Source organism: Cnephaeus nilssonii (genome assembly GCF_951640355.1).
Source record: "Cnephaeus nilssonii genome assembly, chromosome: 11".
Lineage (NCBI taxonomy): Eukaryota > Metazoa > Chordata > Mammalia > Chiroptera > Vespertilionidae > Cnephaeus > Cnephaeus nilssonii.
In genome coordinates, this window is record NC_137082.1 from 32,614,936 (window position 1) to 32,628,353 (window position 13,418).

At 43.9% G+C, this 13,418-nt stretch overlaps 1 protein-coding gene across 1 annotated transcript in view; it reads left to right on the forward strand.

Annotated features, from left to right (window-relative positions):
* The window catches only part of CSNK2A1 (casein kinase 2 alpha 1), a 54,761-nt gene extending 42,074 nt beyond the window's left edge, over positions 1-12,687 (forward strand). Inside the window, exons 8-13 of the mRNA XM_079784143.1 lie at positions 2,010-2,120; positions 3,551-3,652; positions 4,906-5,006; positions 6,060-6,208; positions 7,901-7,987; positions 9,790-12,687. Coding sequence (XP_079640269.1) covers positions 2,010-2,120; positions 3,551-3,652; positions 4,906-5,006; positions 6,060-6,208; positions 7,901-7,987; positions 9,790-9,905 — 666 coding nt within the window. The 3' untranslated portion in view covers positions 9,906-12,687. The remainder of the gene's footprint in view (positions 1-2,009; positions 2,121-3,550; positions 3,653-4,905; positions 5,007-6,059; positions 6,209-7,900; positions 7,988-9,789) is intronic.
* Positions 12,688-13,418: the final 731 nt, after the last annotated feature.

Consider the following 13,418-nt stretch of genomic DNA (forward strand, 5'->3'; position numbering starts at 1 on the left):
GCGGCTGGCTGTGGCCTGGGAGACAGAGAAGCCACCCACCCTGCGGTCCTGGGCGCCAGCACTTGCAGCTGCAGCACAGGCGAAGCCCCCTGTCCACCATCCCCTGAGGCTGCAGCCAGCCTGGGTGCCTATGGCTGACCAAAGGGAGGGAAGCCCAGATCCTGGGTGCCTGTGGTCAGCTGGAGGAGGGAATCCTGGGTACCAGGTGCGGGCCGAGGCAGAGGTGGTTAGGGGCAATCAAGCCAGCAGGGGAGCAGTTAGGGACAATCAGGTTGGTAGGCAGAAGCAATTAGGGGCAATCAGGAAGGCAGGCGAGCGGTTAGGAGCCAGCAGTTCTGAATTGTGAGAGGGATGTCCAACTGCTGGTTATCCCATGAGGGGTCCCAGATTGGAGAGGGTGCAGGCCAGGCTGAGGGACACCCTCCCCGCTGCCCCCGTGCACGAATTTCGTGCACCGGGCCGCTAGTCCTATATAATAAAGAGGGAATATGCAAATTGACCATCACTCTGCCACAAAGAGGGCAGCGCCCACAGCAGAGGGGGAGGTTCCGTAACACAAGATGGCTGCGCCCACAGCAGACACTGAGTTCCCATAAGGAGCCTTAACGAGCAATCAGCAGGAACCTAAGGCTGTGCCCCCCTCCAAGCCCCCATGGGGCTTGACAGGGGACCTCAGGCCACGCCCCCCGCCCAGCAGGGCTTGATGGTGGACCTGAGGCTGCTCCCCCCACCCTGTGACCTCAGGCTGCTCCCCCCACCCAGGGGACCTCAGGATGCGCCCCCACCCCAGCTCCAGGCCAGGGGACCTCAGGCTGTACCCCCAGCCCGGTGGGACTTGACGGGGCACCTCAAGGTGCACCACTCCCGTGCTGGGCCGGGGGACCTCAGGCTGCTCCCCTTGCCCTAGGCCAGGAGGCCTCAGGCCACGCCCCCCGCCTGGTGAGGCTTGACAGGGGACCACAAGGCGTGTCCCCCACCCGGCAGGGCTTGACAGGGGACCTCAGGCCACACCCCCTGCCCGGCGGGGCATGACAAGGGTAGGACCAGCCAGGTGTGGATCTAGCCCAATGGGGGGCCCGGCTGGGTCTGGGTCTCACGCGATTTTGAGGTGCACGTGGGTGGGCGGGGACTTGACTCTGGGTCCCATGTTGCGCCCCAGACTCTGACAGGAGGAAGATTTTTATATATATTTTACTAATTCCCTTTCATTTCTGACACTTCTATTATAGAGAAAGGGCAAATAGTAATATTAAAATATTTCCTCTAATCCCTTTTAATGTGCACGAATTTTGTGCACCGGGCCACTAGTCTATATATATATAAAAGCCTAACCGGCCGTTACGATGGAACAACCGGTCGCAATGACGTGCACTGACCACGAGGGAGCGGACGCTCAATAGAAGGAGCTGCCCCCAGCCCGCAGGCCCTGGGCTGGGACGGGGAGCCAGGGGTTGGTGCGGGGGGATGCGTCCCCTTTCCCAGGGGGGCCTAACACCAGCTCCCTCCTTGGGGCTGGTGGCCAACCTCCCAGGTCCCTGCCCCCAGCCGGCAAGCCCCCATCACCCGATCGGGGCATGGCCCTGGGCTGGGATGGAGAACTTGGGGTGGGTGGCGGCAACAAACTTCTTATGTTGCCAGGACGCGGAGGGCTGTGACCTCTCACTGGCTACCTGGGGGCACGGTTGACGGAGATGGAGGTGTGGTGAGAATGTGGGGTGTCCCCTAAGCTTGCTTGAACTCCCCCTGCTACCCTCCTCCGAGACACCAGGGAAGCGCCCGCACTCAGGTGCCTGGCAACCCAGGTGCTGCTCAGGACCCAAAGGTCAGCTGGGACCTGCCCTTCTATGCCAGACACTTGCGCTTCGATATCCAGCCAGGCCTAGGGACTGCACCTGTGCGTGAATGTCGTGCACCGGGCCTCTAGTTTTTTAAAAGAGTACCCTAAAGGCAATGTATGGAGTAGCTTGGAAGATAAAATTGCTTATGATTTATTCTCTTTTTTCTTGCAGCTACGGCTAATAGACTGGGGTTTAGCTGAATTTTACCATCCTGGCCAAGAATATAATGTCCGAGTTGCTTCTCGATACTTCAAAGGTCCTGAGCTACTTGTAGACTATCAGGTGAGAAGAGAAAGGCAAATAAAATTTCTGTCCTAGCTCTGGCCAGTGTCGCTCAGTGATTAGAGCGTCAGCCCCAAACCAAAGGGTTGCATGTTTGATTCCTGGTCAAGGGCACTTATCTGGATTGCAGGTTTGATCCCTAGCCCAGGTCAAGGCATGTGCAGTAGGCAACTAATCAGTGTGTGTGTGTGTGTGTGTGTGTCTTTTTCTCCAGCCCTCCCTCCCTTCCACTCTCTCTAAAATGGAAAAAAATCCTCAAGTGAGGGTTAACAAACAAAAAAGTTTCTGTTCTATGCTTATTTTGTACATAATTTGTGAAAAATGTCATTTTGAGTAGGTTACTTATACATGTCCATGGCTGTCCCTTTTATATAAATTTAAAATATGAATCACCTCAATTCATCTACTGTAACTTATGTTTTTATTATCATAATGTCAGTAGAATATGAATAGATCTGCATTTGATCCTAACTGAAGAAAAAGTACACCAAAGATAACCTTTTCTATTTAGAAACTCCAGAGCTTAGGAATAACCAACCTAAGGACTAAACTAAAATAATGGTCTCAAGATTTTCACAAATTGTATCTATATATGTAAAAAGCCAACAACTGGAACGCCAGAATGACTGGAACCACTGATAGCTATGATGCCCACTGTGGCCAGCCAACTGGCTTGATCGGGACGGGGCCAGTTGGCCAGCCACCCGCAGCCCTTCCCCTTGGCCAGCCAGACCCCATCTGTGCACAAATTCGTGCACCAGGCCTCTAGTTCTATATATAAATATCTTCCTTTTACTAAAAAAGCCCTCTTCTCACAGAAATAAAATCCTTGGGCGTATCTTTCATGCCCAGTCCTCCAAGATGTTATCAGATACCTTAAATCTTTCTTTAAAAAAAATTACTGCTTTTTTGAGAGAGAAATATTGATTTTTGTTCCACTTATTTATGCACTCAGTGTTTGATTCTTATATGTGCCCTGACTGGGGATTGAACCCACAACCTTGGCGTATCAGGACAATGCTATAACAACTGAGCAACCTGACCAGGGCCAAAAATATTCTTTATGATATTATTTATAATTATTGTATTATTAAACAAAACACTATCCTATTATAGGGAAATTAAAGATTAAATTCTGAAACATTTGTTCAATAAAATAATGTTACACATTAAAAGGTTTCCAGAGGCTCACAACTTGAGATGTTTTTATGTGAGTGAAAAAGGTAATTCAAAATAGTATGTACAGATTGTTTTAAAATGGGGGAAATGCATAGAAGAAAAAACTGAAAAATATATGAAGATGTTATTGGTGTTTGGACATTTTAGTGGAGTGATTTTTTTTTTAATAGTAATTTTTTATTTGGAAAGTACAAGATAATTTATTCTTGTCATTTCATTTATAACTGACTTTTTTTTTAACTTCAATGCAGATGTACGATTATAGTTTGGATATGTGGAGCTTGGGCTGTATGCTGGCAAGTATGATTTTTCGGAAGGAGCCATTTTTTCATGGACATGACAATTATGATCAGGTGATACATGTTGTTCTCATTAGGTAACTTACTGGGCTAACCTAGTGATGATGAGATCTGGCTACTTAGTAGAAAGTGTGGTGGATTTTGCTAAAATATAGATGCCCATCCCAATCATTTAGAGTGAGACCCTAGAATAATTTTCAATTCATGGTTTATTCAGTTAGCCCAACATTGATCCTTATATTGGTGTTTTGGGAGCTACCGTCTAGCCTTCTGAAATCACTGAGTTTTTCCCCTAGTCTTTTGATTTGTTTGCTTGTTTCATTGTAAATTATACATGTAAAATAGGACATTACCTTAGAATCCTTTAATGTGAGTTTTCACTAAAGTTGGGAATATTTTCTTCAACATGTTGGTTTATATATGGTATTTCTATGATCCTTTTGTCTCTTTATATGGATTGAGTTGGTGTATGTCAGTAGAAATATAGATGATGTTTTTTATACTAGCTCCACTTCCCCTTGAAGATCAGTTAAAATCAGCAAATCTTTATGAGGCGCCATGCAGGGTTGGAGAAGACTTCTTTTTTTTTTTCTTTTTTTTTTAAGTTTAGTCTAGCCCTGGCCTGTGTGGCTGAGTGGTTGAGCGTCCATCCAGGCACTAAGAAGTCACTGGTTCAATTTCCAGTCAGGGCACATGCTGGATTTGGGGCTCAATCCAAAACCAGGGGGTTTGCAAGAGGCAGCTGATCAATGATGTTTCTCTCATTGGTGTTTCTATCTCTCTCTCCCTTCCTCTTTCTATAAAAAGTAAAAAAAAAACATATTTTTAAAAGTACTAAGAAAAAAGATTAGTCCAGCCTCTCAAATAGTTCATAGTTTAGTAAGGGAATCAAACATACAAGGAAATAAGTTACAGTTGTAAATGTCAGAATAGAAATGTAGACAAGGTACAAAAGGCAGTTGTGGGAGTGAGTGGTCTGAGTGTACATGGGGAGTTTCCCAAAAAAAGTGACACCCTTAGCTGGGTTGTGAGGGTAAAAACATAAGACTTCATTTGGGAGACGTTTCAAGGGGAAGGAATCAGGTTATATCATTGTTTTTTCTTTTTTTACACCATCACATTGAGTTCTGATTTAGAGAATTTTGTGTGGAAATTATTCCTACAGTACACAGAAATCTGAATAAATTGAGTGTATATTCATACCTGTAGCCACGATGATCCCTTGCTGTTAATCCAGTCATGGCTGTTTGTTGATTTAATCTTGTAACATGATTGTTGTGTGGGTTTTTGTCTTTCTTCAATCCTAGTTGGTGAGGATAGCCAAGGTTCTGGGGACAGAAGATTTATATGACTATATTGACAAATACAACATTGAATTAGATCCACGTTTCAATGATATCTTGGGCAGGTGAGTCAAAACAAAATCTATGCATCTGTGCATTAATCACTTTAAGACACACTGTAAATTGACACTTCGTATCCTCAAAAAATAGTTATGACCCTGGCCAGTGTGGCTCAGTTGGTTTGGTGTCATCCTGTGCACTGAAAGGTTGCCAGTTTGATTACTAGTCAGGGCACATACCAGATTGCAGGCTTGATTCCCTGGTGGGGGGCGTGCAGGAGGCAGCTGATCGATGTTTTGTTCTCACATTGATGTTTCTCTCCCTCTCACTTCTTCTCTCTAAAAACCAATAAAATATATTTCTTTAAAACTATTTTAAGAAATAGTTACATCCTCTTTGCCAGCAGTGCTGAAGCATCACTGGTCCTGTACTGCAGGATGCTGCTTGGGTGACCCTGTGATAAAATCACTGGATTGAATGGCCATTTTCCCAAATTCACTTACAGGATGGGTGTGGAGATTATTGTCAGAGGGTTCCTGTAAAATTAATGAAATGTAGATTCTAATAGAAGTGTTACAGTTGACTTAGCTTCTCCAAATGACAAAACCCTCTAAGAGAAATAAATAGTAATAGGAAATGTATGTTTCAAGACTGATGTGCAGACAGACGATGAACAGACTCTGAATATAGTGGCTAGGCACAATACTAATTCATTCACCACTTACCAGGTGGTGGACTTTCCTGATGCAAAGGCTTTGCTGGCCAAGTGGCAGGGATGCCAGAAATGTGTGAGGGGATGGGAAAGAGGCCTGGTTAGACTAACCACCTGACCCTCCTTGCTGTGCAGAAGTACTCAGTATTGTAAAGGAACATGAATTATGGTTTGTAAAATTGTGAGCACCCAGATTTCTACTTTGTGCAACACTGCTGTTTTCAGTCTCTCCAGTTAGCTTGGTTGTCTCCCTAGTGACAGAGTGCTATAAAACTGCTCTCGTGAGTTTTGATTTCTTTTTGCTAGTGGCTGGGCTCCTAGTCACTAAGGAAAATTTAGGAGGGAAATAAATGTTGGGCTTCTCTACCCCTTGTTTCATTTCTCATTACCCCTTTTGGCTCTGCAGACACTCCCGTAAGCGATGGGAACGCTTTGTCCACAGTGAAAACCAGCACCTTGTCAGCCCTGAGGCCTTGGATTTCCTGGACAAGCTGCTGCGATACGACCACCAGTCACGGCTCACCGCAAGAGAAGCCATGGAACACCCCTATTTCTGTGAGTCCAACTGTTCAATCCACAGAGCCTGTGTAGGCCTGCCCAGCAGACTGTACAAGACAAGGGAAAATACATGCTGTGAGGAAAACTGTGGACCCACGGTCCCACCAGAAGAGAGTTGGAATCCCAGCTCTGCTTATCTTGTGGCAAAGTTATTTCACCCACAGTGAGCCTTGGTTTCTTCAAATGAGGACAGTGATGGCAACTGTCTTACAGAATTATTGGAAGGATTCTGTGTTAGTGACACTTATCAGGCGTTAGCTAGTCTGGAGTGGTTGGATTATTATGAACTAGAGGCCCAGTGCATGGATTCCTGCACTGGTGGGTGGGGTCCCTCTGCCTGGCCTGTGGGGATCGGGCCAAAACCAGCTCTCCAACATCCCCCGAGGGGTACCGGATTGCGAGAGGACAGTTCTCTGGTGATGCACCCCAGAATCAGGCTCCCTCCTCTCTGATTCCAGGTACATCACCTTAGACCCTCAGCTGCCAAGTCACTACAGCTCGGCAGCTCCTGTATTGAGCGTCTGCCTCCTGGTGATCAGGGCACATCATAGCTACTGGTTGGATGGTCAGATGGTCGCTTAGGCTTTTATATATAGACTAGTAGCACATCGTGCACTTGGCCGCCCGCAGCTTATGCAGGAGCCGGTGGGAACCACAGGGCGCCACCAGGAGCCACGCTGCTTCCATGGGAGGCGGGCCTGCCATCTTCTCTCCCGGCCTGCGCTCGGCTGCGGAGGCTGCGAGCCGGCCCCCCTGTCCCCCAGAGGCCCTCTGCGGGGCTGGGGCAGAATGCTTGCCTTGTTGCCGTGGCGATGAAGCAAGCATTCCGCCAGGCCGCTCATGCTGCCCTCTCTCAGCAGCCACACACACACCCCCCCCCCCCCCCCAGGACTGGGGTACTCCGACGGGGCTGAGAGGACTGGGCGCCACCATCTTTGTGACGGAGTGATGGTTAATTTGCATATTACCCTTTTATTAGATAGGATAGCCCTGTATCTGTCCTGTCTCTGGTTATAATTTATTGGAGAGCCAGGGAAACTTGAAAATCTTAACTGTATGAACACCTTGACTTAGGTTTGTGATATAGCTTACTGTGCTATCCTGGGTGAAAATGTCGATTACACCCACTCCATCTCCACTGTGATGTTAGCTTCAACATTGGATTATTTCTTGGAGTGTTGGAGTGATTTTGTAGTGAACTGATTATGTGGTTGCCCAGTCTCCTGTATTTGAAGCAGACTGACCTGAAGTCTATGGTAATAGCACTAATTTGCACAATCTATAAATTTGGATTTGGCCTATTTGGCACCATGCTTAACCAGGTGAGTTGTGGACTGCAATAAGATCATTTCACTCTGATACTATATCACTCTCTAGGCCAGGTTAGATTATATTATCTCATTAAACCCTAACATGATCAGTTTTGTGTTAAATTAGATCTACCATGGATAATTACCTCATCTTCCTACCATTTAGTTTTAGAGGTTGCCTTTACTAGTTTGACAGGAAAGATGATTCTGTTTTCTATTACTTGTCTAATTCATGGTGAAGACAAGGCAGTTGCCACCTTAAGTTCTTCTGGGAATTATATGGAATATAAATAAGATTGAAAGCATGAGCGTGACTGCTTTAAGATCATTAGTTTAATCGTTAAGCCTAACAGAACTTAACATATTTGTCTTTTTCTAGACACTGTTGTGAAGGACCAGGCTCGAATGGGCTCATCTAGCATGCCAGGAGGCAGTACGCCTGTCAGCAGCGCCAATATGATGACAGGTCGGTTCATTAGTGAATTTCTTTTCTTTTTTTCTTAAGCGGTAGAAGTCAATTTATTCTTCCCTGTTTGTGTTTTTGTGGCCTGATTTGGTCCCGGTTGTGACCTGATTTCTTGTGAACCTCCTCTTCTCTCTGTTATGATTACCTTATTGATAATTGATATACTAACCTGTGCAGCTCTCTCCACTAGGCTTCAGGATACTTTTGACTTCAGTGACACTACTTTGAGTAGGCTATCAACAGGCTCTTCTAGGCCAGAATCCCCAAAATGTCTCAGAGGTACATGAATGTCCCCACAAGCCATGAAAAAGAAAAGGTGATCCTTTTATTTCACAGTTTAGAGTGACAGTAGTTGACATGGTCCTCAGAAACAAGATTAAGAAATTGGGGAGAGAAGAGGTGGGGTTTGCACATGGGGTGTATATGAGTAAAAGAATGGTTCTTTGATTTTTTTTTTCCCCCAAAGCAATTAGAGTGTACCTAATAAATTGTAAATATATGAAATTATTTTTTCTTACTGTTGAATCACTACGATTTAGAGCAAGTTTTTGTACAGAGTACACAATTATTCTAAAGAAATTATAGGCCCATATTGTGAGAATTATACATATAGGCAGATCCACGTGGGTACACTTGTAGTGAGGGCCTTTACTCAGACACCCTCAGAGAATTACTGTTAATGAGCTAGCTGCCTTCTAGAATTTATCCCCTGGGACTCTTGCCTATGTGCAAACTGATGCATGTCCGAGGTTGTAGCCTTATTTGTAATAGCAAGATATTGGAAACAGCTCTCAGTAGGGAACTGTTAAATGAATTATGGGACACCCATTCAGTGGAATGCTATGCAGCCAGAGAAAAGAATGAATGTTTCGTATTCTTTTCTAGCTCCAACTCCAGGATAATGTGAAAATAAAATAAGCAAGATGCAGAGCCATGTCCAAGACCAGGAGTGGGCAAAAGTATATAATCACATTTCTATATATGGTATCCATATGAATATTTTGATAAAATTATATTCATGTATATGCATAAAATATTTCTGGAAGGATATACCCTAGAAATGGTGCCATAGTGACAGGGCAGGGGAGATTTATTAACTGTATATTCTTTTGAACTTTCTCAAATACTGTTTTAGCTTAGAGGTGGGAAGTGCTCCTTTAAGTAATTTTGAAATTTTAGCTGGCAGTGTGATATAAGCACATGAGTTTTTACTCTAGCCCTCTGCTGTTCAGTATGATGGTGACTAGACACATGTGGCTATTTAAATTAAGCAAATTTAATAAATGTTAAAAAAAAAGTTTTGTAATTACACTAGCCACATTTCAAGTGCTCAGTAGCTACATGTGGTTAGTGGCCACTAGGATAGCACAGATTATAGAACAGGAAATTTGATTGCACAGTGCCGCCCTAGATTGGCCTGGGTTGGAATCCAAGCATAGTTGCCAACTTTACTAGCTGTTTACCTTTGGTCAAACTGCTTAAACTCTCCAAGCATGGATTTCTTTATTTACCTCCTAAGTTAATTAGAACTTGCCATTTTAATTTGTGAGGATTTAACTTGAAATTAGTTTTATTTGTAAAACCTGGCAAATGATATGCCTTTAATAAAGAGAATTTTTGTGTGCGTGGAATATAATGAACAACATAAACTGATGAACAAAAATAGATCCAGAGACATAGAAGCATCGAACAGACCAAGAGAATTGTGTGTGTGTCACTTTTGAGGTAGGGGCTATGGAAAACTGGTGACTAAGATTTCCATGATTGGTGTCTCTGGCTTATCCTCATCTGTTTTCTTTTAGGGATTTCTTCAGTGCCAACCCCTTCACCCCTCGGACCTCTGGCAGGCTCACCAGTGATTGCTGCTGCCAACCCCCTTGGGATGCCTGTTCCGGCTGCCGCTGGCGCTCAGCAGTAATGGCCCCTTCTGTCTCCTGATGCCTGAGCAGAGGTGGGGGAGTCCACTCTCCTTGATGCAGCTTGCGCCTGGTGGGGAGGGGTGAAATAACTTAAGAAGCACCGTGTCTGAACCGTTGCTTGTGGATTTATAGTAGTTCAGTCATAAAAAAAGAATTATAATAGGCTGATTTTCTTTTTTTTTTCTTTCTTTTTTTTTTTTTTAACTCGAACTTTTCATAACTCAGAGGATTCCCTGAAAAATTACCTGCAAGTGGAATATTTCACGGACAAATTTTTTTCTCCCCTTCCAAATTCAGTTCCTCATCACTAAAGAACAAAGATAAACCAGCCTCAATTCCTGCTGCTGCATTTGGGTGGAGATTTCTTCCCATGCCGACCATTGCTCACCCACCATCCCACACCTTGGGGCCGGGGGCTTGTATCTCATGCTCTTTTCCAGAGATTACAAAAATGTAGCTTCTTCAAGGGAGGTGGGAAGGAAGGAGGGAGGACCCAACCTATAAAAGCAGTGTCCTGCTCGTCATTTACATCACTTTATTCCAAAAGTGCTTCAGTGGGGTTATCCTGGTGACTCTAGTGGAAATATGTCTTAATTATAGTTACATTGAGATGCTGAAAAATCTACCCAAAGTGCTGACAGGTCATGAAAACTTACGTTCAGTCTGAATCATGTCTTATTGACCTGACCCTAAATCCAACTCACTTATAAGTTTAGTTTAAAACTACAATAACCTTCCCTCCCAGGCTCCTTACCTTGGTCCTCTTCCCTCTCGTATCCCAACATACTCTATAGCTGGAAGGAGACTTGGCCATTTTGAATTCAGTTAGCTACTGGGTATAATTTATTGCTTTTTACAAAAGAAAAAAAAACATTGTCTGTATAGGTTTCATGTTAACAACGCTTTAAGAGCTAATGGGAGATGTGGCCACAGTTTCATTTTAAGTTTTCCACCTTCTTTCCCTCCTACCTTCCCCTTTCTTCACATGCCATTCAGTGAGAAGGCCTGCCCCTCAGTCTTGTAAATGTATCTGAGAGGTAGGAGCAGAACCACTGTCTCCAGTGAAACTGAAATGGTAGACCTGTAATTGTGGGAAAACTATAAACTCTCTTGTTACAGCCCTGCCACCCCTTGCTGTGTGTATATATATAATACTTTGTCCTTCATATGTGAAAGATCCAGTGTTGGAATTCTTTGGTGTAAATAAACGTTTGGTTTTATTTATCAAGGTTAGATTTAAGTTCCCTGTGTAAAGGTCTCGCTGGGTGGGTGTCTCACGTTCACATCTGAGGGGCCTGCAGCCCTGTACCGTGGAGGCTTCCTAAGGCCACCATTTTTATACACCCCTCATTTGACCCATGGTACCGGGCAGGGCAGAGAGGCCTTAAAAAAGCACCACAAGCCAAAGCGTCTCTGGGGATTAAGGATCCTTTGCCATAAAATTCATTTTGTGTCTCAGCAGTGCAGGGATTGGGGATGGAAAAGTCGCCAGTTTTGTGTGTTTGTGTGTATGTAAAGTGGATTTTCCACTGTAATCCAACCACCTAAGTTTATCAGGTGCTTCACTGAGGAAGCCTAGTTTTTTAAGCACAATAGCAAAACCATCAGCTCTGTATTTTCTCCTGTTAATTTAATTACAGTAGCTGCTTGTGGGGACTAGGAAAAATTCTTCCAACATATTTTAAGGCCTAAAATCTTAGTTCCCCATTCTCCTACCTTTATAGATTCATAAGCCTTTCTCATCTGGGCGTCATAGATAAATGTAATTATTTGAGGAGTTGAATCTAATGAACTTACCTAACTTTGTAACCCAAATTGGCTCTAGTAACTTACTTTATCAAGATGATGGCTTTAGTGAGTATAATGGTGAACTTTAGAGAAAGCTAAAGCCTCCTTTTATAATGCTTCTCAACCATAGGGAGAACATTCTGTGTGGCAGGTGGTTTTCTTTCTTGTCGCCACTTACAGTGGATATTTATTGTTCTTGACCCTTTTATGCCCTAGAATGCTGTGTGGGTTACCATGTTGAATTTGTGCAGAAGCTAAAAGCACCGGATGTGCCAGAGATGCAATTTGTGATTACGTTTGCACTGGATTGTGATTTGAACAGGACACGATGACTAATGAATTCTTTCTTTTTAGGTGGGGAGGAGGGTTGTTGTAAATCAAGACTTCACATCTTACCCTTGTAGCTCAGAGAATCTAGGTGTAGCAGAGGCTGATGTGAGGAGCTGCAGACAGCTGAACCTCCTAACACGCATCAGACCTTTCAAGAAACTGAAGGTAAATGCAGAGGACTCTGAAATGCCACCCAAGAGCCTTTTAAAAGAAACAAACTTTTTTAAAATGCTAATTAAGGAGTCACTGCAAAAGCATGAAATAAAGACCCAGTTGGGTGGGTGGGGGGCAAGGGTTTACAGAGTAACAACTTCTTTGTTGTAAATTACCTCATCTGTATACCTTGTATTGGGACACTTTATTTCTCAGCACTACCTGTGTCTGCATTGATCAGATTGCAGGAGATGGAATGCCAATATAAGACAATTGTGTTGGCAATTACTCTGAAAGGTTTTTTAGTATTTTTAAACTTTGTTTGAAGTGGGCTCCCCCTCTCCCCATTTTTTTTTAAGTTTGAAGTCAGAAGTTCCCCCTCTCCCCCTTGATTTATTGGTTGTAATTGTATTGTAATTGGTATAACTAAAACATAACTGTGCTGGGAAGAAGTTGTGCCATGAAGGTCTTTAAATTTTTTTTTTAATAAAAACATTTAAACAAATGAAATGTCCCTACAGCCTGAGCAGTAACTTGCTTCTCCAACCGACACCGTATGTGATAGATGGCTTAGTTCTCACGTACTTTAAATTTAATATTGAGTTTATAGGGATGTGAAGAGGGATGACTTAAGATTGGTTGAAGAGCTCTGAAGTCTGGGAGTTTTTGACATTGAGATACAGTGAAAGAGAGCATGATGTTGCTAAACAGGACTGGTTTCATTCCTGCCCTTGTCACGTACTTGGCAAATGGCAAATTAACTTCTGAATCGGTTTCATCATCTATAAAATGGGGCCACTGCTTCCTTGGAAATGAATCAGTGTAAATGTCAAGTATTATGCACCTTTTAAGCCCTTGATAAACCTAGTTTCCTTGTCTCCCTGTTATGGAGGATTAGTCCTTGGTCCTGACTTTGCTAGTAATTTCACTATACAATCTCCTCTGGATCTCTCCAGACCTCTGTGTGTGTTCAATCAGGGGGAGACTATGTGAGTTGTCTTCTGAGTTCCTTTTCAACTCTGACATTGATTTTAGAAAGTTTGAATGATTCTTTAGTGAAAAGGTCCATAGAGACAGCTTATTCACAGCAGAAAAGACCAGTGTTCAATGAATGGCAATAAGCCCTGTGGAAGGTGATAACCCCAGTCCCGGAGACAATTTGGCAAAGTCTCAGTGCTTGGAATGAAGGTGTGCTGGTGAGCTTATGGGAACATACTTGGCAGCTCCGATCAAAACTATCA